The sequence below is a fragment of the Myotis daubentonii genome, chromosome 9 (genome assembly GCF_963259705.1).
Source record: "Myotis daubentonii chromosome 9, mMyoDau2.1, whole genome shotgun sequence".
Lineage (NCBI taxonomy): Eukaryota > Metazoa > Chordata > Mammalia > Chiroptera > Vespertilionidae > Myotis > Myotis daubentonii.
The window spans coordinates 30,971,774-30,998,119 of record NC_081848.1 but is presented as its reverse complement, the minus strand read 5'-3'; the positions used below and the strand labels follow the sequence as shown (position 1 = coordinate 30,998,119).

Here is a 26,346-nt window from a genome sequence, read left to right as displayed (position 1 = left end):
AAGGTACTGTGCTTGGCACCATGGGAGATCCAGGGGAGAGCAAGATAGCTCATTACCCCCTGAAGCTTGTGATCCAGAGAGGACCACCTATGATAAACCATGAGAAGTTGGAGAAGTCCATCTTCCACCACTTACATTACCTTTTTTCCTTTCAGCTTTTCCACTTGCTCCCCTCCAGTCACCTTCTGGACCATGTGGACACCACATTGGAAGCCCTACCTGAGCTTGTTTCCATCGCAAGTACCTAAGACAGGATCTTCGTGATCCATTCCTCTCATCCCTCATCCGTTCAAACAAAAAGCCTATCCTTCCTAAGCCCCAATCCCTATGGTCTCAGGAAATGCTGGTTTAAGATGAGTCTCTAAGAAATCAGTTCATGCATGAAGTTTGCAATGCTACCCGTCCAGGGCACCTGGGAAATCTGAAGGGATTCCTGTAGGTGCAATGGACTAACACAAGGACATGAATCTAATAATGGAATTTAGGGGTTGGCCAGCTGGTGGGGTTCTTTTCTGACAAGATGGTCTTTGCTTTTCTTTAAGAAATTCCACAACAATGATCTTTTATTCATCCTCTACCTTTATTCGTCCAGAACCTTTCAAAAACATTTGCACTGTTTGCAGCATCTCTTAAGAAGCAACTTTTTCTGGACTAAACTTAGTGGGAGCAAACACAAGCTCTCATGCACTGTACAGGTTAACGGGAGAGCGAGGTCACTTGAGGAGAGGTCTTCCCAAAGCCTGCCTGTATGGGTGTATTTTCTTCTCAGTAAGGAAATTCTCCCACACAGATTCCTTTGATCACCATGACTGGGACTGCCAGGGACAAAGGAGGAAAAGTTCAGTCAGATAAAAAAGAAACAAAAATCAGTTTTCTTGCCTTAATCGGTTTGGCTCAGTGGATAGAGCATCAGCCTGTGGACTCAAGAGTCCCAGGTTCGATTCCAGTCAAGGGCATGTACCTTGGTTGCGGGCACATCCCCAGTAAGGAGTGTGCAGGAGGCAGCTGATTGAAGTTTCTCTCTCATCGATGTTTCTAACTCTCTATCCTTCTCCCTTCCTCTCTGTAAAAAATCAATAAAATATATTTTTTAAAAATCAGTTTGCTTAAATTGTCAGGGAAATCTGCTTTTGGCTAAAGGAAGTCAAACCCAGAACAGTCTAGTCTAGTTAATAAATAACGAGCAGGAAAAGATAATCCTTGCATCTGTGTGGGGCTGCTCAACCATTCTCACCTTCACTCTCAGCCTCCAATCCATGGATGGCGAGGTGTGTCCTTGGACCTTCCCACAAAGCAAGCTGCTCCTGCTGGAAGCTCAAGTCCCAGGCAGGGCACATGTATTACATAAAAAATCACTCATGCTTTTTTTTTTTTTTGTATGTCAATCTCAAAACTCCCTCTAAAAAAGAATAAACCAATTCCTTCAGTGATTGAAACCCATGTAATTCAGCCACAAAAACAAATGATCCTTTTCTCCTTCATCTCTCTGTCCCAAAGTGTTTCAGTGATGTGGGATCCAGATACAATTTAATTTATTCCACACGGCATGGTGACATTGGGGTCAAAGAGCCGAACAACCTCACACTTTGGAAGGACTCCTCGTGCCACCTTCCTCAGATACATTCCAGCATCACTTCCCAAGCCATGGCACCGAGCAGTCCTAGACAGACCCTGGACTGCCCAGCTGGTCTGCCTGGGCAGGTGCCATGTGTGAGTCAGAGTTCTCAGCAAAAGTGACACTTCTGCAGATAAGCCTGCAAGCTTATTCTTGGCAGAAAATGAAAAGTACATGTCTTCATCTACTTCTGAATTTTCCCTCCCTTAAATGTCAGAAACCTTAGAGGCAAATTTACAGCACAGTTCTCTAATCTGCTAAAAAATTAAAGACTGTAAGGGTTGCAAGGAGCCCCTGAGCTCACCTAGCAAAATCCTTTCTTTTTATAAATGAGAAAATTGAGGCCCAGAAAGCGGGGGGTGGGGGGGTGGGGGGGGGTGGGGATTGACTGAAGGTCACCCTGATAAGGCCTCTATCTCATGACCCTAGCTCTTTCTACTCATGCACGGTGAAGCCTGGAAGTTTCTACTCCTTCTGCTTCAGTCAGATGGGCTCTATTCATTTTTCTTTTTAAAAAAATATTTTTTATTGATTTCAGAGAGGAAGGGAGAGGGAGAGACAGATAGAAACATCAATGATGAGAGAGAATCATTGATTGGCTACCTCTTGCACGCCTCCTACTGGGGATTGAGCCTGCAACCCGGGCTTGTGCCCTGACAGGGAATTGAACTGTGACCTCCTGGTTCATAGGTCGACCTTAACCATTGAGCCATGCCAGCTGGGCTCGATTCATTTTTCAGTGAACAACTTTTCACCAGCTTTTAATCTAATGGTTTTCAAAGTGTTTGTGCACCAGCAGCATCAGTATCATGGGGAACTTGCTGGATATGTCAGTCCTCTGGCCCCATCCCAGACTTGCTGAATCTGTGTTCACCAGCCCCTCAGGGGATTTTAATGCATACTGCAGTTTGAGATGCCCTACTTTAATGTTAGCCCCACCTACCCGGTTAGCAAAGGGATCAGATCCATCTAGTTTCACAACTTTTTCAGTTTGGCTCTTCTGGAGACCTAAGGCAGAAGTTCCCTTAGTTACCTGCGAAGGAGGAGAGCTTATTGCAAATTTGTGGACAGGCGCTGGAGTGAAGGCTACCATGAACCGAGGCAGCACTAGGGACTGTCACTGCTCTGCCTGTTTCCCCCTCATTCTCTCCCACCTGTGCTGGGCTCCTCTCCCCCACAGATCCATTCCTTTCCTTCCTACTCTTTTGTTCCTCCATAGCTGGTATTTGCCTTTGATCTACCATGACCCGACTATGAGGTCTGAACCATTGCATCCTTTTGCTTTTCCCCTTCCTAACTGGAACATTTTTTCCATATAGCTTTTCCTATGGCTCAGTTCACATTCCCGCAAAGGGTGCCATCTGGCCCCATGGGTCAGATGCTCATCCAAATGACCGCCTACCTTTGGTCTGATGCTTTTTCCCGTCTAACCAACCACTGGCAGGATGAGTGAGCCACTTGGGAGAGGGGGGACTTCTGTGCCTGCTCCCAGTGATATGGGTTTCAGGAGGAAATTGGGGGAGGGAGGATGAAACCACACGTGAGACTCCCCCGCCACTACCCTGTGAATGAGACATGAGGGAACTCGACAGTGGGGTGCACCAGCTTGTCTTACTGAGGGCTGAGTTGGAGGTGAAGGTTGTGTTATATTACATGACCCTACTCTTCACTATACTGCCAGGCTGGGGTGACCTGGGAAATATGGGCTTCAGGTTATCAAATCCCTAAAAGTCACAGAATATCTGTGTCTGGGAGGCACTTCAGCCACCACCCAGCTCAGCGGTTCTCAGCCCTGGCTGCTCATGAGAATCCCTGGGGAGTTTCATTTATTCATTTTTTGTTAATCTTCACCTGAGGATATTTTGTCCATTGATTTTTACAGAGAGTGGAAGGAAGGGGGAGAGACAGAGAGACACATTGATTGGTTGCCTCCTGCACATGCTCCGACCAGGGCCAGGGGTCAAGCCTGCAACCTAGGAACGTTCCCTTGACCAGAATCAAACCTGGGACCCTTCAGTCTGTGGGCTGACACTGTATCCACTGAGCCAAACAGGCTAGGGACCTGGGGAGCTTTTAAAATGAATACTGCCTGGGCCCCACCTCAGGGATTCTGACTTAAAGCCCCCCTCCCCTGAGTGTTTTTAATACACACCTGTAACCTAGACCCACTGCTCTAGCTTGACCCTCCTAATTTTACAGGTGGGGAAACTTAGGCTCAGTTACATGAGGTGACTGCGGCTCCCTGAAGTATCTCATTTCTAACTTGGCTCTAGAGTTTGGGTTATTAATCATAAAGGGAGCTGGAAGAGATCACCGAGGCCTGGACTCCCACCCTATCATTGTTACTGAGACTAAAGAGCTAAGTGACTTGCCTACGGAGTCACAGTCAGAAAGGGGGATGCAGGGGCTCGAACCCATGTCGCCTGACTCCTAGCCCAGTGCTCTGTCCATCACACCTCAGCTGGAGGACAGAAGGGGCCAGATGAGGAGCTAAGCAGGCCCAGCTGCAGACCTCGTGCTCGCTCTGCTCGGGAAGCCCTGCCAGCGCACAGCTGGAACAGTTTGGCAGAGGAGCCTGGGCGTAATTGGACGTGGCGCAGGCTCGGCCAAAGGAATCAGCACTTTCGGGTCCTGAGGATGGGGAGGAGGCGGCTGGTCTGACAGGCTAATCTTTGTTTTCTGCCTGCCTCCCAGTTATGCCGAGTGTGTGTGTGTGGTGTTCCTGATGGGCTGACAGCTGTGTTGGAGTCCAGACTGGGAACTGTGCCCTATGTCAGGGGTCTTCTGGCATTTGCTGAGATAAGGTTGCCTTCATTTTCCAGAATAGCTTTGGTTAAGGTGTTGGCACCCGTTTGTGATGTAAGTGGCTAGAAATGGCTTTCGTGGGCATTTAGGAAGCATGGGCCTGTGCCCAGGAGCCCCTTTGTGGGAGAGGGGGTAGTGGTGGAGGTGGTTGAAGATATAAGGGTTCCCATGTAGAAACAGAAACAAACAAACAAACAAACAAACAAACAAACAAACAAACAAACATGAGGCAAGGGCTCACCAGACATAGTGAGTGGGAGCCTTATCCCACCTTTTGAGGAGGTTACGGCGAGGGAGAGGAGATAAGAGAAGTAATGCCCCTTTAAGCCTGTGAGGAACTTTTCAAGTGATGAAGCATGTTCGCACACATTTAGCTCATCTGACCTTCACAACAACTGCACAAGGTAGGCAGTTCCTGTGATCCAGGCTTGGGGAGGTGGGGCAGCCGGGCTCCACGGCCACATGGCTATTAAAGCGGGAGCTGGCCCGCTCCCTCCGATTCCAGCCCCAGGGCTCTGTCTACCATAGCATGCTGTGTTTGTGTGTGTGTGTGTGTGTGCATGCACGCCCCCCTCAAACGCACAGACAGGTCACACAAGGGAGTTTATGTGAAGGCAAGAATGCAGATGTTGATTTTTGAGGTGTCATGGTGACCAGGGCCACAAGAAGCTGGACCGTGAATGCAGTAAACACAGGGCTCTGGGTCAGCTGCAAAGTCTCAGATAAATTCGCCTTAGTTTTCATCTGGGTAAGATTGTTGTAGGGCTCAGAGATAAATATGTGAAGTAGGCAGCCTAGGGCCCACCATGAGCATCATACATGTTCACTAAATGGCAGCTGTTAATATCCTGTGTGCATGTTACTGGCCTGTGTGCAGCAAGCCACCTGTCTGCATGTGACAGACAGCAGCCTGGCTCAGGGCCATCGGCTGCTGGCTTTGTCCAAATCCAAATATGCCTTCAGGTAGCAGCCCCACAGAGCCTCTGACTGGTGAAACCAGGTCCCAGGTCCTATCCTCACCTTCCTCACTCTCCTCAGCTAAGTCCTCACAGGTACCTAGGATTTGCTAGTTAAGCACAAGTACTGATCACATAAGGTATGAAGCAAACAACAGAGTTTGGAGGCATTTCAGAGGACTGAGTTGCCCTGTTGGTTTATAGTTTAGATCAGTGGTTCTCAACCGTGGCTGCACATTAGAATCACCTGGGAATCTTTTTAAAATCCTGATTTCTGGGCCTCATTCTCCGGAATTTCTGTTTCTCTGTTATGGGGTGGGGCCACAACATTAGTAACAAAGAAACAGAATTTCCGGAGGATGAGGCCCAGAAATCAGGATTTTAAAAAGATTCCCAGGTGATTCTAATGTGCAGCCAAGGTTGAGAACCACTGGTTTAGATTCTTGGGTGGGGTGACTGTGTCAGATGGCAGCTCTTGGGGGTGCCGGGTCAGGCAGATCACAGCTGCTAAGCACCTAGATGGGCTGGGTCCTTTTCACGTGGAATCTCACAGAATCCTCACAGGCAGCCACTTGAATGGGCGTTATTCCCATTTTTCACGTGAGGAGACTGAGGAGGTGCTAAGTTAATTATCAGACGTCACCAGGAGCTGGGATTCAAGGCCAAGCCTGCTGGGTTCAAAATCTGTGCTCTTTCCACCACTTGCAACCCAGCCCTCGTCACCCATGAAGGTTGGGCTCCACACAGAGGCTGGGAAATGTCCCAGGTGTGTGCCTATTGCTGGGAGCCTCAGAGGACAAGGAGGGTGAAGTCAGAACTGGTCTAGAGGGAGGCGGCCTGGGACGGGGACAGTGTTTGCTCACCCTGGACAGCAAACTACAGTGCATTGGCTTCCTCCTTGCAAACCTGCCTGTTCCGTCCTGGCTTCCCACCCAGCCTCACCTCTGGCTTTCATCTCTTCCAAGTCACACACCAGGGGCATTCCTTCCCGCTAGTCTAGCCAGGCTCCCTGGCCCATGCAGAGGGTCTGCCAGGGAAGAAGCAGGATGGGCAGGGGAGGCTCCACAGAGCCCAGGGCCTTCTGCTATGTCTCCTCTGCAGGGATACTAGGTGCCCCAGAGACACTCCGCTATCACCCTCGTGAGGCGATGCAGAGCCCCAGGCTGGTTGGAGGTTCTATTTTAGCACCAGCTGGACCTAATTAGCGTGGGGGTAGAGGGGCAGTCCCTTTCACAGAGGACTCCATTGTTGCTGGGAAGCTGGCAGGCATGTCTATCATTTCAGAAGGAGCTGGCTCTCTCCATCTTGGCCTCAGAGCTGTCCTCCCTTTAGATGCTAATCCTCTGTAAAGCCATTCCCAGCCAGGCCTCAGATGAAGCTCAAGGCTGGGGTGGGGCCCAAACTCTCATTTCCCTCAGGAGCAAGGCAGGTGTGGAATCAACACCTGGAAAGCGGCCAAGTGGAAACCTGGAGCAGCTCAAAATGTCACATGTCATATGGCTTAATTGGGTACATCGCCTGAAGAAGGGTTCGCAAAACACATGAGGGAAGTCTGTACCAAGAGTGACGAATTCAAGAGGATGGCTCCTTTTGCCTGAGCCTGCTTCAGCCCCACCCAGCCTGGGCCCAGGACCTGGCTGCAGCCTTCCCTCCCAGGAGAGGCTCTGGAAACGGCATCTAGCAATCCTCACCTTAGACCCCTGGGCAGCCAAATATTCCTGGGGCTGCAAGGACACCCTTTCCCCAATGCCCACCAAAGGTGCCCATTCCCAAATGACAGGAGGCAGCTAACTGGAGTGGTTACCTGTCCCACTCTGGCTCAGACTGCATGGGTTTGAGTCCTGGCTTTGCAGCTTATGAGCTCTGTGACTTTGGGCAAATTATTTCTCTGTGACTCAGTTTTCTCATCTACAAATGGGATGATTATAGCACCAACTACTTATGGGGCTTGTAGTAATTAAATGAGTTAATACATTAATGGTTTTAGGATAGAACCTGGCCTTTAGCAAGCAGTTATCAGTATGCTTTTTTTTTGTTCTGGTTCCAGTTCAATTTTGGGTTCCATGTGGGTTTGCACCCTTGTTTTTCATACTATGTGCCCAGCTCTTGCAGCATCCCCTCTACACCTACACAAGGCTAACCAGATTCTCTGAGCTCAAGTGGTTGGCAAGGCTCCATTTCTACCCACATGGACCCCCATTCTGCCATGTTCCTTTTCATCTCTGATCCACTGAGAACCACCAGTGGGGCCTGCACCTGAGTCTGAAACAGCTCCCCATTAATCCACCCCCAAGTGGATGGGCAGAATCCTTGGTCAGTTCTCCTACCCAGCCCCTCTACTCTCCTATTTCACCCACCATGAGGTCCCGGAAGCCATGCATTTTAGCAAGAGAGAGGTAAGGTACTTGGATTCACTTTTCATGACCCAGATATAACATCGCCTCTTTGGTGTGGCTTTCCCTGATTCAGTCCAAATTCTGATTTCACCAATTGCCTGCCAATGGTGATCTTGGACAAGTTCCTCTTCTCTGGCCACCTCAATACCCTCATCTGTAAAATGGAGATACTGTTACTGAACTAACCTTACAGGACATTGGAAGGTTCCATTATAAGCCAATGGGTGTGGAGACCTAGCTCCCCTCCCCTAACCCTCCTTTTCAGGTGCAGAAGATGGGAAGATACCCAAGTGAGCTGACTACCCTGGTGTCTACACAGCCTATAAAACCAAGCCTTTCCCTGGAATGGCTGTTCCCTCCTTCTCTACACATGGAATTCCTAGTCAACCTTCAAGGACCAACCCAAATATTATCTCTTCTGTGAAGCATTCCTGCTGCCTAGAGGGAAAATAAATTTTCCTCTCCCTTGTATTCCTGTAATTCTTTGTCCCTGTTATATACTCTATTGCCTTATAATTCTTATTACATTTAACTTATATTATTATTACCTCCCCCCTGCCCACACTCTGCTAGTAAATAGCTTGAGGTCAAAAACAGATTTCGTTCATTGGGATAACTTTACAGTGTCTACACGATGCCCAGCACCTACTAGTTGCTCCATAAGTGTTCATTAATTCAAATTTAGTCTGGTGTGTTCCCTGGATTGTGGAGTGGGCTCTGGAGGCAAATTCTACCTTCATGGGACTGTTGCCTCTTCAGGTTTCTGACCCTTAGACTGGTTTTTCCTGGGACCAACAACATGCTATGTGCCCAGCTCTTGCAGCATCCCCTCTACCCACTCAAGGCTAACCAGATCCTCTGAGCTTAAGTGGTTGGCAAGGTCCCATTTCTACCCACATGGACCCCCATTCTGCCATGTTCCTCTTCATCTCTGATCCACTGAGAACCACCAGTGGGGCCTGCACCTGAACCTGAAACAGCTCCCCATTAATCCACCAGGTCAATGACTCTGCTTTCTTTCTACGCAAACATCGATCTCACCATCTATGGAATGTGAAGAGTATTATCTGTCTTATGGTGCTTGTTACTATACATGGTGTAGGTCCTGTCCTAAGTACTTTACATTAATTCATTTAAAACTTCCAACGACTTGTGAGGTAGGTACTGCCATGGGTGCTATTTGAGAGACAAAGGAGACCAAGGCACTTTGTCTCCAGAGAAATGAAATGATTCACCAAGTGGCAGAGTCGGGATTTGAACCTAAGCAATCTGAGCACAAGTTCTCAAAAATGAGAACTGGCCTCTCCTATCACACAGAGCTGGTTCCTGTCACAGCAGAGTTCACAAGTGGCCAAGGACCAACTGATCTCAATCAGAATCCACAATCTAGTGCATGGAGTCTGTGGAAGGAGGGCTTCCACACAGGCTGGGAGTGGGAGGTGGAAGTGGGACGGCCTCACAGTTCCATAAGGTCTCAGCTGTAAGCCAGAGGAGGCAGTGATCTATGCCTTAAGGGCTAAAGGACCTTTCTAGGTAACACTGGGTTTTGAAAGAGCCAAATCATGTCTGTAGTTAAATGTGTTAGTTCATTATATGGTCAATGACTCTGATTTGTTTCTACAAATTTAGAAGTGCATATGCATAACATGACTCTACATTTATTAATCCTTCCTTCTTTAATAATTACTGAAGGAAACAGACACATACATTTATGCCAGGCACCTTATCCATGATCACATCTTACCCCAAGAATGATCATTTGAGGTGGGTGGTATTATTAGCTCTATTTCAGAAATGTGGAAATTAAGGCTGAGAGAGGATAAGAAACTTGCCCAAGGTCAAGGAGATACAACTCCCAGCCATCACACAAGGCTATTTCCCCATCTGCGAGGCAATTACCTGCCAAGCACTGGTCTCGAATACACAATGGATCTGACATGTTTCCTACCCCTCAAGAAATGAGTGTTCCGGGAAAGGAGACTGATATGCAGATAATTAAAAACACAAGGTGCAAAAATAAAACTATGGACTAGAAGTACGTGTAAGAGCTCGTGGGAGAGGCTGAGAAGGCAGTGATCAGCTCAGCGTGAGGTGACCAAGGAAAGCTCCACAGAGAAGCTGACTCCTGGGCCTTGAGGGATCACCTGAATTTTGATGGGTAGAGAATGAGGACAGGAGAGAATGCAGGAGTTTGAGGCAGAGGGGACCACATCTGCAAAGGTGTGCAGGAGGAAAACACCAGGTGTTCTGGGCATGGAGAATATAGATCAGTGTAGCTAGAACATAGGATTTCTGACTATGAGCTGGGCTACGACAGGCTTAATTTTGTCAAAGTGTTGCACTTGTTTCTTGAATGCCTAGGGGGCTGCTGATGGCCTTGGAGGAGAGAATGACTGGAACTGAGCTGCACTGTGCAGGAGGGAGGACCTGGAAGCACTGTTTCTGAGTAGGAACTGGGAGGTAAATAGAGTCCTGCATCCTTTAGAAATGTACCACGAGCTCCCCATGTCTCTTTCCTGTTGAAGGAGGCAGATTAAACACCACGACTGCTCCGGGACCATGGTTCAGTGTCTCACCCCAATAGAACTGCAGAAGCATGGCTGCTCTGAGTGGTGAGGACATGTCTGCTTCAACAGCTGGACACCCCCATCAAGATGAGGCCTGATACGATGTCTCTGCCAGTGGTAACAGTGGGACCAGGAAAAGATGAGAACGGGCATCAGGGGTGCCAGGGATCGGTGTTCAGTGCTCATCCCAAATGTTGGCTTTAGCACTGGAGGACTGCTTTTCCAAATTAACAAGATGTTCTAGATCAGTGGTTCTCAACCTTCTGGCCCTTTAAATACAGTTCCTAATGTTGTGACCCAACCATAAAATTATTTTCGTTGCTACTTCATAACTGTAATGTTGCTACTGTTATGAATCATAATGTAAATATCTGATATGCAGGATGGTCTTAGGTGACCCCTGTGAAAGGGTTGTTCGACCGCCAAAGGGGTCGCGACCCACAGGTTGAGGACTGCTGTTCTAGATCCATACTTGCATGTGCCTCACATGGCACATAATTTATAAATGGATTTATAAATTCTCTATGAATGTGAATTACACATCTGTGCACAGTACATTGTATATGTACATATTCCACCACAGACTAAAACTGTGTTCCATTATGTACGATAAACCCTGGTGGCTCTTATATCATTAGTGCTAGAATTATATATATATTGGTAATTACCAGGCACCTTGCACTGAAGACCTTTTGAAAATTCTCCCATGAAAAACAAAAACACCCAAGCAATCTCTTTGGAAAATTGCTCCCAAATTCTTTGGCTCTAAAAGAAAACGTAGTGCCAATTCCTTTTTTGCCTAACAAAATGACATTTTATGTGGAATCTGAGTCAATCCCAAAGGAAGGAATACTGGTCCTTTGAGTCAGCAAAAGAATTCATTCTTTGCTGTCTGACACTCCGTTATTCATTGGTGCGGACTGGCAATAGAGCTGTTGGTACTTTGGAGAGGACCAGAAAAACAGGGGTAGTGGGGGAGATATCAGGTTGATAATGAGAGAAAAAAACTGAAATGCCTCTCAGGCCAACTCTGGACAACACATCGGGCATTTATTCTGAGGTGCAGAAGCTCTGCTATCCTCTTGCTAGATACTCTCTCAGCTCATATCTCCGTTCACGGGGTCATTTTCCTGAGCAAGGGCTTAAAATCAAATGCCTCCTTGTTGGGCTGCTTGCCCAATCAGGATGTAGCCTCCTGAGTCCCAATAACCAAGGGCAGCAGAAAGAACTGATTCCTCTCTAGCAGACATTCCCTCCCTGCGCCCTGGCCCCGAGGTGGCTCACCGGGGCCTGCGGAAGGTCAGGCCGTAGTGCTGACAGGCCAGCCCCACGGTAGGCGTGTACACAATGGGCATGAATTTCTCCACGTCCGACGTCAGCACGCGGTAGAAGAGCTTCTCATTCCGATCTTGGAGTGTCATGAGAATGATGTACCTTGTAAAGGGAGACAAGAAACCACACTGTTCACATGAGCAGCCTGTGTGGCAGCAGGGGAGGCCGCTCATGCAAAGACCCAGGGCTCCCACTCAGCTACCTTCACAGGCAAGTCACCCATCTCCCCAAACATCGATCTCACCATCTATGGAATGTGAAGAGTATTATCTGTCTTATGGTGCTTGTTACTATACATGGTGTAGGTCCTGTCCTAAGTACTTTACATTAATTCATTTAAAACTTCCAGTGACTTGTGAGGTAGGTACTGCCATGGTTGCTATTTGAGAGACAAAGGAGACCAAGGCACAGAGAAATGAAATGATTCGCCAAGTGGCAGAGTCGGGATTTGAACCTAAGCAATCTGACTCCAAAGTCTGTGCTCTCAACCACTGTGCCAGAGGGTTAGTTATGTTACTATTATGTGAATAAAACAGAACAGTAACATTCTGAGGGTGGAGTAGGGTGGAGTAGGGCACACCGGTGCTATGAGAACTGGCCTCTCCTATCACACAGGGCTGGTTCCTGTCACACCAGAGTTCACAAGTGGCCAAGGACCAACTGATCTCAAGAAGCATGTTCCTCCAAAATCTCTCTCTTGTCTAGTCCTTGAAAACTGAAATCAATAAGCCCAGGAAAAGAGCCTTTCATTCACACGCCTAAAAATGAAAAGCCTCTGGGAGAAACAAAAACACTCAGGGCTTAGAATTCACAACGAGGTGTGAGTGATTGCTGATACCACAACCTTTCTGCACTGACCACAGTTTGGGAGAGAGTATGGAGGCACTTGAGATCCTAGACTAGAAGCGGGTGAGATCCTGCAATAGGGGAATGACTTCTAGGTGTGAAGTCAGGGTCCTGGGTTTGAATCCCAGCTCTGCTGTTTACTAACTATGTGACTTTGGGGAAGTCTTGTAATATCGTGGGGCCCCAGACCCAAGGCACTGGTCCAGAATGAAAAATTGTGTTTTAGAAGATATTTTGAGGAAGGGAGGATTTATGCTTAGAATAGTGAGGATCTCAACTCATTTCTAGTGTAAGAATTTCTTATGCAGTAGCCATTTGTACACATCTCTTCCAAGTTCTGTATTCAGTAATATCAAATTGATAACTTAATCTCAGTCATGGTGATATTATTCACACCATGAAAATGGGCAAATACTAGAAACCAGGGCTTCCCCACCTCCACCCCAGAACAAGTTATTAAACATTTACCAGCACACCACTGCCCTTATCCAAAAGAAGCTGGGAGCCTCCTTAGTATTTCCTCAAGCACCTGCTGGAATGAGGGGGCCCCTGGGAACGAGGGGGGGCGGTCAGAATAGTCAACAGAGCATGTGCAATAAGCCCTCTGGAGCTCCCAGGATCAGACATATCTCCTACCCCCAGCCTGGCGTGTCTTCCCAGGCATATAAATGATGCCCGTCCCGCTGACTTTAATTCTTAGAGTTGAATATCTTTAGGAGAGAGGATATCACTTTGGGATTTACAAATTCTTCTTTGTAAATTTAACAAAAGAAGGAGGTTCAGATTGTTCAAAGTTAGGACACATCTCAGGTTGTTAGTTGGATTCATTGTGTACTTTCTGGTTTGCTCTCCAGGGTGATATGGCTAGACCCAGTCTGAGTGGGATGAACAGAGGAAGAGAATATCTGGCCTGTGCTGGAGTGTATAGCCTTGGAGTTAATGTGAATAATACACATAGAGGTTAGTGCTTCAGCAGTCGGGGGATTATCCACTGCTGCTTAGAAGCAATGGATGCCATGGTAGGGTTGGGGGGGACATAGGCAGATGGGTGTGATGACCCTGACAAGCGGCTGAGCTCTGCCCCTAGGGGGACAGCCACACTCTTAACGATTCAAAGTCTTGGCCATTGAGCTCTATAGATACGTAGGGGGAACCCTCCCTGCTTCCTACACTTCAGCAAGGTGACATGTTTATTTAACACATTCTTACATAGTATGTACTATATGCAAGGCACTGTTCTAAGCACATCACAAATACTAATGTGTTTAATCCTCATTACAGCCTTCTGAGTTAGGAGTGACCCAGAGAGGCTAAGTAACTTTCACTACTAAAGGTAAAATGATGGTTTGAATTCATTCTAGCACTAGAATTGAGACTCTTAGCTGTGGGGTAGCAGAGACGTCGTCAACAGCACAGATTCTGGAGCCAGCTACTTGTGGTCAAGTCCTGGCTTTTCCATGTGACTTGTGGTCACGATGTGGTCACAACCTTCTTTAGTAAAGCTGACCCTGTCATTCCCATTTGCCTCCTCATGTCTATGATCCCACTGGTGAGAACCCAGGAGGGTGGCAGGATTATTAACTGCTCCCCATAAGCCGCCAACATATGACATACCAGGTCCTTCCCAAGGTGTCCCTGTCCATTTCTCCTCTTTTCTACCATGTTCCTCTTGTTCCAGAAAGCTGGGCCATGTACCACTTACTTAACACACCTGTCCCTATAGCTTTACTCTACTTGTTCTCCTATGAAATGCCATCCGTGAACCCACTGCTGTCTGCTGTAGTCCTGTCGGTGCTTCTGGGGCTGACTCAGGTCCCACCTCTTCCCAGTGGCCCTCCCAAATTCCACTGGTTGGAATTCAGTTTCTCTTCCCAGTCCTCCCAGGACATGCCTCCATCATAACAATCCCTGTCCCTTAGGGAGATCACCACCCCTTTGGAAGGTTGGGCTGGGTTTGGAATTTCTTGGAAAGGCTCTCAGTCTTTCCTGGTTGGAGAGTAAACAGAAGACACTCTTTGGACCATAGGAAACAGTGGAGCCCAGGTCTAAGCAGAGAGAGCAGATGTAGGCACTGACTTGTCCAGGTCGCTCTGCTGCCGCTCGTAGGATTTCATGACCCGGAGGAGCTGGATGTCCTGGCTCAGGAAGCAGGGGGGGATTAGGCCATGGATCCCAAGCTGCATTCTTTCTTCAAGTGTAAAGGCCATCCCCTGGGGAGAACAAGAGCGAAACACAGACATATAAATGGATATGCAGGAAACCAAGGAACAGAACAGGGTTATCTACAGACAGGCCAATTCACTGTGACCCAACAGAACAGGCCCGGGACTCAAACCCCACCTCTACCATTTGAGTGGCCGGGCAGCCTGTGCCAGTTGCTTTGACTCTTCTGAGCTTCAGCTTCCTCCTGGAAAAATGGGGAAAATACCTACATTGTTGGGGTTTTTTGGCTTGTTTTTGTTGAAGCTATTTTATTTTTTAATAACTTCAAAATTTATAGAAAGTTTGAGAAGATAATATGGAGAGTTGTCAAAGATCCTTCACCTGGTTTTCCCTATTATTAATATTTTACATTGGCATGGTACATTCGTTAGAGTTAATGATCCAGTAGTGATACATTTAGAATCATATAGACTGGCTTCTTCATTTAGCAATAGCAGTTAAGGTGAAGAATAGTCTCTTTAAGAGATGGTGCTGGGACAACTGGATTTCCACATGCAAAAATAAATAGATAAATAAATAAATAAATAAATAAATAAATAAAGTTGGACCCTGCCTCACATCAAATACAAAAATTAACTTAAGATTACTCAGCAACCTAACTATAAGAGCTAAAATTATAAAACTCATAGAAGAAAACATGGGGTAAATTTTCGTGATCTTGGATTTGGCAATGGATTCTTAGATATGACACAAAAAGAACCAGCTACAAAGCAAAAGTTAGATAAATTGACTTTATTTAAAAACTTTTTTGCATAAAAGGACACTATCAAGAAAGTGAAAAAACAACCCACAGAATGGGAGAAAATATTTGGAGATCATATATTTGATAAGGCTTTAATATCCAGAATCTATAAATAACTGCTACAACTCAACACAAGAAAAACAACCCAATTAAAAAACAGGCAAATGACTCAAAAAAGACACTCCTCCAAAGAAGATACACAAATGACCAATAGCACATGAAAAAATGCTCAGCATCATTAGCCATTAGGAAAATGCAAATCAACACTACAATGAGATACCATTTCACACCCACTGGGAAGGCTGTAATTGAACAAAACAGTAAATAACAAGTGTTGGTGATGATGTAGAGAAATTGAAATCCTTGTACATTGCTGGCAGGAATGTAATGTTGCAGCCTCTATGGAAAAATATTTTAGTGGTTCCTCAAAAAGCTATGACCCCAGCAATTCTACTCCTAGGCCTACACCCAAAGGAACTGAAAGCAAGGACTTGAACAGATACTTGGATACCAATGTTCATTGCAGTATTATTCACAACAGCCAAAAGGTGGAATCAACTCAGGGGTCCACCAACATACAAATGGATAAACAGAACATATGTACGTACAATGAAAGTTTATTCAAACATAAAAAAGGAATGACGTTTTGATACATGCTATTATATGGATGAACCCTGAAAAATTAGGCTAAATGAAATGAGCCAGCTATGAAAGGACAAATGTTATGTGATTCCACTTATATAAAATAACTAGAATAGGCAAATTCATAGAGACAGAAAGTAGATTAGAGATTATAATAAAGTCTGGGGGTGGAAGGATTGGTGAGCTATTGCTTAATGGCTATAGAGTTTTGTTTGGGGTGATGAAAAGTTTTGGGAATGGATAGTGGTGATGGTTGTGCAACATTGTGAATGGACTTATGCCAGTTAATTGTACACTTAACATGGCTAAAATGGAAAATATTGTTATATTTTTCTTTGCCACAACTTAAAAAATTAATAGTGTGTTTAATACTCAAAACTACTGAATCGTACACTTTAAATGGGTATCATGTGTAGTAGTGAATTATAGTTCAATTGTTCATCTTCTGTCACACTCTCCTTGATAGTCACTTGTCCTCCCTAGAATCACTGTTGCATAAAAACCACCATATTCAATTTCTTATCTCATTTTCTGCTTTTGAGAAATAGGTATGGTAGTAGGTATGACTGCCTGAGGGGGAGGGGCAGACTGTTAGAAATCTTGGTACAAAAATAATGTTTAAAGGAAATGATATTAACGAGTGTTAAATAAACAACTTTGAAAAGCAAAAACAAAACAACAAAACAAAAAACAAAACAAAACCTGTCTTAAAATAATTCTTTGCATGTTTTAAATACAAGTCCTGTATCAGACACGTGTTGTATAACTATATCTCTGACTATGTGCCTTGTCTTTTTATTCTTTTACCAGTGTCTTTCAGAGGACAGCATTTTCTGCTTTGGGCACTGGCAGGAGAGATGGGGAATGAATAGAATGTCATGGAATCTGCTTCCTGACCCAATTAAGCCCTATGGGGACAGTGTCTGCTGGCAGACATGGCAGGAACCGTCTTCATAAGGGTCACTATGAGACATGGGCACACAAGTTGCCCCACCCAAAATGAGAAGGTGTCACACATGGTGAAAAAGAGTCCTTTTCTGTGTAGCACTCGGGTGGCTCTGCTGGTGTGGGGGCTGGTCTGGCACTGCCTCCGCTTACTCAGCTTTCTCACGGAGGCCCTGAACCGAGACAGTGCCAAACCCCTGAGTGGCCCCTGGGTCGGGACATCAACAAGGTAGGGACCACAGTCCTTGGGGGGGGGGGGGGATATTGTGTAGGGGGCTGAGAAAAATTTTTAATCAGCCAACCAATTAACTAACTACTAACTAACTAAACTAACACTGTCAATATGACCCCCATTGTATTCAAGGCTGATGACACCTAAGGCAACTCTGGGTAATGAGCTCCAAGTAATTCGACTTTCCTCCTAGAAGTGAAGAAGGCTGGGTAGGTGATAGTGAGACCTGAATTATGCTGACCGGAGTCTAGCTTTCCTCAGACTCCTTTGGGGAGAGGAAGCTTGAAAAGGGAGGGAGCATGAGAACACCTTTCATTTCTCCACCAGCTAAAAACTATCTCATCTACAATGATTACAGCTCTTTTACAGGGAGTTAAATAATGACAAGGAGATCAAGCCCATATATTAACCAGCCCCACCCTAATGTCATTGCTATCGTCAGCTCTAAGGATGGGAGTCTGATGAGTATCTAATCTTACTCTCTACGTTCTTACAACCACATTGGGGGAGGTTTTACAACCACATTTGACAGATGAAAAGGCTAAGCAAGAAAGGTTAGGTGATGCTCTTGAAGTTGCAAAGCTCTTGCCCATACTTTATTGTTTCTTAAACCAGGATGCTAGTTATTTAATAATTAATAAGTATATTTGATAATTTTATATATGTGATAATCCCCCCCCCCCCCAAAATAATTTCTTTGACGAGAGTTAAGGGGCAGAACCAGGAATTGATCACAGGCTGCATTCCTGCCACTACAGTGTGCACCCTGCCAGGGCCTTGGTGAGATGACCTCAGAAATGGGAGCTGGGAGGGGAGGGGGTGAGGAAGGAGTGGAAAAAAACAGAAATAGAGAAGAAACGTGAATAAAAGTCAGGCTCCTTGGCTACTCCCAATTTCCTCTCTGTTTGGTAACTTGGGGGTCCCTATAGCTACAAATACCAGGCTCCTCTTGTGTTTTCGTAAAATAACGACGACGATGACTTAGCTTAAGAAAATCCTGAAGAATGGGTCCTCCTCTCAGAAGGCCTGCTGGAACTGTAAGAAAGATCTAGCATCCTGAGACAGGCTCGACTCTGTTTGAACGTGTGACTCACAGAGGTTTCTCAAAGTACTCCCCACACATAAAATTCCCACCTTTTTCCTCATCAAAGCCCAAAGTCAGCAGTTCATAAATCCCTGTGCTGGCCACCAGCTTCGCAAGTGGTGCAGCAGAGGCCCCTGTCCTTCTGCAGGAAACCAGCTGGCCCTGGAGACTGAGGGCTTTCACTAGACACCGTTCGGCAGGTGAGTGTTCACTGGCTTAGTAAAGACTGTGATCCTGTCTCCTTGGCCCTGGGGATCCCAGGGCGGCCCAGGAATTTACTAATGACATCATCTTCGTTAATGACTGCTGTGGCTTTTAATAGCAGTCCGCTTCTCTCTCCAAATCTAAGTGTTTCTCTTGGCTGGCTGCCATCAGCTTCTTTTGTATTTGAGGAAAAAAGTATGACCATTTAGCCACTGGTAATTTCAGGAATTTTTAAAGAAAGTACCACTAGAAGCTTCTTTTCATCCTGAAGCTAATGTTAAGGCCACTTCAGATTTACATGTTTGTAGAACAGCAATGCAGGCACTTTAGCTGTCCCCTGGCCTCTGAAATAGCACAGGCAGGGGAAGATTCACTAGGGTGTAGGGGGAAAGTATTAGAACTTGCATTTCTCTACAAAGGGAAAAAACTTTGCTAATTGACACTTAGGCTCTTGGTCTGTATGTCAACAGTCACAATTCCCATAACTATACAAGGGGTTCTAAGTCTTACAACATGGAGGAATTGGCAGTGGGGCCCTTATTCTTACCACATTGAGAAATTACAGTTTCTGTGCGCCTGGTTAGATAGAGTTATGGATTATATTATCTGGTTTGTTTATTTATTTATTTACATTGTATTTGTATCGTTGACATTATTACGGATATCCCTACTCCCCTCCCCACTTTGGCTACTGCCACCCAGCCTCCACCACGCCTTCTCTCTGGCCATCACCACACTGTGGTCTGTGTCTATGGGTTATGCATATATGTTCTTTTGTCTTAATGTTTTAAATTTATTTTTTATTTATATATAGTTGGTATATATTCTTATATTGGTTACATTAGTTTCAGTGCAATATAGTGATTTGACCCTTTTATATCTTCCGATGTGATTACCCCACTAATTCTAGGAATGACCTTTCACTGTGTAAACATATCACAATATTATTGACTATATTCCCCTTTCCCTTTTCACCCATCCCTACACCCTCCCTTCTGATAATCTTCCTTTCTATCTGAAGAAAACAAAAACATTAATTAAAAAAGATATATGCATCCCTATGTCCATTGCGGCATTACTTACAATAGCCAAGATATGGAAGCAACCTAGGTATCCATCGACAGATGAATGGATAAAGAAGATGCAGTACATATACCCAATGGAATATTATGTAGTAATAAAAAGGAATGGTATCTTGCTGTTTCCAATAACCTGGATGGGCCTAGAGGGTATTATGCTAAGCGAAATAGATCAGGCAAAGACAATATGGTTTCAAATATATATGGAATCTAAAAACAAACAAAACAAAAACAGACTCATACGTTATCTATTTTTAACAAAGATCTCAAAATAGGGCAAGTGGTTTTTGAAAAATGGCTAATTCTCTTAGTTATATTTCAACCTCATACCCTGGTGGTATTCAGAGCATACCAGTAGGGACCTATTTTTATTGTTACAGAATCATTGCTCTGGCCACTCCCCCAGCCAAATGTCCCTCTCCACCAGCTCTGGCTTCTCCAGGGAATCTTTAGACCTCACAGAGGCAAAGTGGGTGACTTCAAGAGCCTCCTCTAGCATAAAGGCCCGGAACTGGTTCAATTGGTTTAATGCTCTACCAGTGTTAAACTTTTAGCTGTCACCTGACTTCACCTATTTCATCACCTTCCCTGAGTGATCATCTCTGGCCCAGTCACTGAACTCTACTGGTGGGCTGAGCATTGCCCAAGTTCCCAGGATAAATCTTACGACATTAGAGAGAAGATATTTGAATAGAGTGGCAGGGCTCAGAGACAGGAAGTCCACCAGGCTGGGCCCCTGCCCCAGCCTCCGGCTGTTCAGAAACCCAGGCTTCTTAGTGCCTCCCCCCGCCCCGCCCCGCCCCACGTTTCTCCTGACTGAGCTTTGCTGAGGGGAGGTTCCCCTATTCAGCTTGGTGATCTGCCTGGTGCCTCTGGATCCAGAGCCTGCTATACCCATGACAATATCTTCTCATTCATTCACAAGCATTTATGAGTTCCTACTGTGTGCCAGGACTACCATGTCAGGACTGGAGAGTCCCTAAAAGGGATAGGTACTGGTCACTGCCCTCAAGAGTCTACTAGACAAGACACATGGATTAACATACAAAGGTGATCCTGGCCTCTGCCTTGGGCAAGCCACTTCTCCAACCTATAAAATGGAGTGTTTCCCATTTCACATGTCGTGGCACAGGTCCTGGCACATAGGAAGTACTCAGTGAATGTCAGCTGTTCTCCTTATTACTATTTTATCGTTAGGGCAAGGTGGCACAAGAGAGCTCATTAGCAGATGTTGGAGATAAGCCCTGCAGGGTGGTCAGGAGCTAGCCTGGGGAAAGGGGGTGGGAGGAATAACGGTGAAGTGATGTCACCACACCCAGCATAACTGCTTGACCAAGGCTGTGCAAGGCTCCTGCCTCTGCAGCCCCGGGCATTCTCCCCACGCCCCACCAGGCACACTCTTTCTGGCTGCCATGCTTTGACTCACAGCAATACCTCTGCTCACCATGCTTTGACCACTTCCCTCCACTGTCTTCCAGTCCACAGGCAAGGACTCTCCCCCAAGACACCCCATTTCACACAGCTCCCCCCTTCTCTTGGTGTCATAAAGTTTAGCACATGAAACGTGTTTCCTGTTTGATTTACTGAGCATTAATTACTAGGAAGTGGAGTTGGGGTAGATGGGGGTAGAGACACTCGGAAGCGGCTAACAGGGTTGTAGCACAATAATACTAACATCATCAATAACAGCAACATCACCTTTATTGAGCACCCACTGGGCTGGGTCAGGCACTGAGGCAGGCACTTTCCATTTCTAGTCCTCACAGCAACCTTGAGTTAACCATGCTGTGGTTATTGTCCCTATTTTATGGGCTAGGAAACTGAGGCCAGAGGGTTAAGACACTTTCCCAAGGTCACAGCAAGTTCTTGGAAGAACCAATAGAACCCAGGTCCACATGCTTCCAAAATTCACCCTGTTTCCTCTGAGTTAAACAATGGTTCCTGAGAGTTAACATGTTAAACAGGCTGCTGACTGAATTGCCTTTGATTTGAGTAGAGAAAAAGTTATTCTGCGTCTCCATCTACAGCCAGTTACCTTCATGGTTCAGCCTCTGAGCGCCAGGGCAGGCAGCCCATCTGCAAACAGGTGTGAGGTGTGCTTTTACCTCTGCTGTGATGTACATCAAGCATGTCGAGGGCACCCGTGTAGCCACGTTTCCTCTGACTAGCATCCTTACTGGGAGGATTAACAGGCACATGTGTTAGGAAAGGTTTACGATTCCTCCATCATTACGTCATGCTCTGAGCTGACTGCTTGTGTTGTAAGCAGCTTCCTCCATCAATCAGCTGTGACAACAGAGAGTAGCCATGGCTGGGACCGAGCTGTGGGCAATCAGCTCCAAAACTGTACAACTAGAGCTGATTAGCTGCTAGGGGACCGGCAGGCATTTCCTGCCCCTTTTGCATTGTACTTCACAACTCTGGGATTTTTATGAGTTAGGATGATGTGGACTCCGGCTGGAGACAGGAAGTGGGATTACTGTGGCTGCTGTTCTCTCGCTGAACCCCAGGTTTATGAGGGTCCCTAAGCACACTCCTGGGATGGATATATGGGGGCCTTAAAACACAAGTCTTGGCAGACATAGACCTGAGAACAGCCTTCCTTCCAGACATACTTCTGTGATCAGGTACAGAATTACAGATCCAGAAACACATCGTAAATTCCCGAAAGGGGAGTGGATGACAGACTGTTCATTACTGTCCAGAACCCAACCCTAAACCAGATTTGGGCTGTGGGCTGCAATGTATGGAGGCTGCCTCTGATCTTTCCATCTATGGTGTACACAGAAGCTCTTGAACTAGCATGAGATACAGTTCAATTTCCCTTCCAGGGGAAAACGGCCAGGACGGGTGGCGCTGCACTCACACAGCCAGTACAGGGCAGTGGGAAGGAAACTGGAAGACAATGTTCTACATTAGTTCCTCCACTGTCAGGCTGTGTGGTTCTAGGGAAGTTACTTCACCTCTCTGAGGCTGCTGCTTTCACCGGGTGGTTGTTAATAAAATGAGAACATGGATATTGCAGTGTCATATCCCTCAGGTTCAGGACTAAGAGCAATTTAGCAATTGCACTTTATAGTAGTGATTTCCTTTTGTCTCTCATCCCTTTAAGACAATAGGTTCCTTGAGGGCAGGGACTCTGTCTACCTGAGCTGTGTGCCTCTTTTCCTTAGCACAGTGGTTCTCAACCTGTGGGTCGCGATCCCTTTGGGGGTCGAACGATCCTTTCACAGGGGTCGCCTAAGGCCATCGGAAAACACATATATAATTACATATTGTTTTTGTGATTAATCACTATGCTTTAATTATGTTCAATTTGTAACACTGAAATTGGGGGTCACCACAACATGAGGATCTGTATTAAAGGGTCGTGGCATTAGGAAGGTTGAGACCCACTGCCTTAGCACATCTTGTTTCTAAAATGGTCTCATATGGTTCATGTCATTTGACCCTGGACAGGGCTGGTGTTATTATCCCTGTTTAGAGAAGCGGAAATTGGGGCTCAGATTAGTCAATGACATGCGGGGGCATGTGGCGAGTACACGCTACTCAAAAGCATGTGAAAAAAAGACTATTGCCATTGTTCTGCCATTTTATGAACAGTTGTTGGGTAAGGACCAATATGGAAGAGAAATGAAAGCATCTTCTGAATTACTTGGCAACTGCAGGATTTTGTCCTGACCGAACCAAGGGAACAGAGGTGGATAGTTGAAAGGCTTACGAATCATTTTCCTGGCAAAATTCCCCATGGTATTTGAATGCTTCATGACCTCTCTTCCCAAGAGACTATTATTTAAAAATTAATGATATTGTTCTTGGCCCTGCGAAGCCCCTCTAACTCAGCTGAACCTCAAGAGGGCAAAGGGCAAGAGGAAGGTGCTGGGCAGGGGAGCTGCTGAGGACAAGAAAGTACCTCTTCCTTCCTCCAACAACACAACAGCTCTTTGATGGGCTCAGCCTGGGAGGAGGGGGGCAAAGAGTGAACTATGACCGGTAGGAATAAAACAAACAGACACATTTGGGAGGGTCTCTGAATAGGAGTTGTACATGCATGCCTGGTGCGTGCGAATGAGTGGGTGGGGTGCCAGAACTGGATGTGAGACCAACTAAGGACAAGTTCATTCGACAGGACAACTATCCAGTAGATCCCTGTTAATCTGTTCCAGCCCTGATGTTAACCCAATCCTTCTCCTCCTGGGTCTGGACCTCAACTCTGCCACCTGATCAGGTGAACCAGGAAGAAGGTCATTTTGACCTGAAGACAGAATGACTGATGTGGCGCATGGGAGAAAAGAGTAACTAATCTCCTCCTCTGTTGTGACATCAGGAGGCAGACGTTCTAGGTTCAGAGTCATTTTGGACTGATTTTATAACAACTATTTATATTTGACTGCTTTCTTTTAGGTTTTACAAAGCAGATTTATTTATTTAACATATTTTTAAAATTGATTTTGAGAGAAAAGAAGGGAGAGGGAAAGAGAGAAACATTGATGTGAAAGTGTTACATTGATCAGCTGCCTCCTATATCCCCTACCAGGCTAAATCCTGCAACCCAGGCATGTGCCTTGACTGGGAATCGAACCGGCAACCTTTTTGTGCATGGGATGGCACCTAACCGACAGAGCCACACCAGCCAGGGGTAGAAGGCAGTTTTATTACTTTTGTTGTATTTGACAGTTACCTCAAAACAAAAAGAATAACCTTATGATAGTGGTTCCTAAACTTTGCTAGCGATTAGAACCACTTAGGGAGTTTACAAACCAATGCCCAGGTCATACCCCGTACCCATTAAGTCAGAATTCTGGGTATGGAAGCCTGGATGAGGAGTTTATTGAAAGGGCTACAAGTGATTGCAAGATACAGCAAAGTTTAGGAATCACTGCACTATCAAGTAGGCGGTGGAAGTGTCATGCCCATTTTGTAGACAGTAATGCTGAAGCTAAGGAAGTGTAATAATTCATCTAAAATCAAGGCCCTAGCAAGTTGCAGAAATGGGACTTGAACCCGGAATTCCGTTTAAAATTGTTGGTTCATTAATTCATTTACATAATCACTCATTTAATAAGTATGTCTTGAGGACCAGCCATATACCCGCCACTGAGCATGCAATGAGAGACCAAATATACATGGCCCCTGCCTCCATGGAGTTTCAATCCAGTGATCTTTTTATTCAAACCAGTGTTCTTTTCACTCCTTTACATTTTGGGGTTAATTTGGAATTCTGCAGGCTAGTTTAGTGCCTGGCAGGCTGGGGTGCCCAGCAAAATAACACCAATGATATTTTTTGCTGGAGTTCAGGTTTTCCCATGAGAGGCCATGGAGGAGGTAGATCAGGCCATGAAGGAGGGAGATCTGGATTCAAATTGTGGCTCTGCCCTCATCAGCTGTGTGGTGCTGGACAACTTCCTTAACTTCTCTGATCTTCGATTTCCTCATCAATGGAATGAAGAGTGTAATACTGTTTCGAAAGGTTGTCATGAGAACTGACACCCCTTGCATGGTGTGCCCAGATAGTGGCTGGCACATCAAAGGCACTTAGTGAACACAGACAGCCGGGACTGGTCCTTACCAGTGAACACAAGGATTCAAGAGACTCAGCAGCCTGAGTGTCCTTAGACTTTCTCATCCTCTGTTATCCATCCTCCCTCTCCAATGTCTATCCTCAGTCAATTCTATTCACCTTCCTTGGTAATCACAGTTGGGACACCATTTACTTAAAACTTAAGGGCAAGTGCCCAATAAATTTTAAGCGTTAATGGGGACCTAATGCAAATCTAAAACTAATGAAGGAAACTCATAGGGGGCTAGACTGAATATTAAAAGTTCAAGTACTAAGAATGTATTTTTGAACTATATTTGCATTTTAAAATTAGATTTATATTAAAAGAAAGGGAAAGGAAATGTAGAGAAACTCAAACCATGTGAGCTTTTCTCTTTACCAGTGCTTAATTTATTTAGCTTGTTTCTTTATTACCTCCTGAGATAGAATCTAATTCTGGCATTTAATGAATTTTGGAGTCTTCTAAAAATCTTCTCATTTCATAAACATGATTAGCTCTGAGGTCTATACGTGTCAGAACTACATGTTCTTAATCAAATAGTTCTTTTTTGTTGACAATTTTCTGAAGGGCCACTGGAATTCCTACACACGTGGCTATTCTAGATTGATCCTGTCTACCCTGAAGGAAGTGATGTTGACATTCACAGAGACCTGCAGGGTGACCTCTCCTCCAAATGTCTCAAAATAAACAACTCTATGCCAAAGCCTGTATTTAGTGACATCTAGCTACCAAGCTCTTCTACAATTAATATTGATTAACTATATCAGTGGTTAATTGATTGGGTCATTATTGAATAGTCTGAAAACTTTCTTTTACAGATGAACAGTCCATTTGTAGATCAGTCTATGTTTTATAACTTACATTAAATTATAAAGACATGCATACTATTTCTTTAGTGCCTACTAAGAAGCAGACTTGTGGTAGGTACTGAATGAACCAACACAATATTTTAACTTTATCCTTCCACAACATCCCTCTGAAGTCAAATATTGGCCCAAGTTTACACAGTTAATAAGTTGTAGAGCTAGAAAATGAACCCAGGTCTGCGTGCCACTGAAGCCCATACACTTATCACTATTTTGCACGCACTGTTTTGCATTGCTTTCTTGGTTGTGAT

The 26,346-nt window shown here is 45.5% G+C and overlaps 1 protein-coding gene across 1 annotated transcript in view; it reads right to left on the bottom strand.

Moving 5' to 3' along the window:
• Positions 1-26,346, bottom strand: part of ME3 (malic enzyme 3) — a 176,234-nt gene that overhangs the window by 81,562 nt on the left and 68,326 nt on the right. The window contains exons 3-4 of the mRNA XM_059708202.1: positions 14,594-14,727; positions 11,624-11,773 (exon numbers count right to left, since the gene is read on the bottom strand). Coding sequence (XP_059564185.1) covers positions 11,624-11,773; positions 14,594-14,727 — 284 coding nt within the window. The remainder of the gene's footprint in view (positions 1-11,623; positions 11,774-14,593; positions 14,728-26,346) is intronic.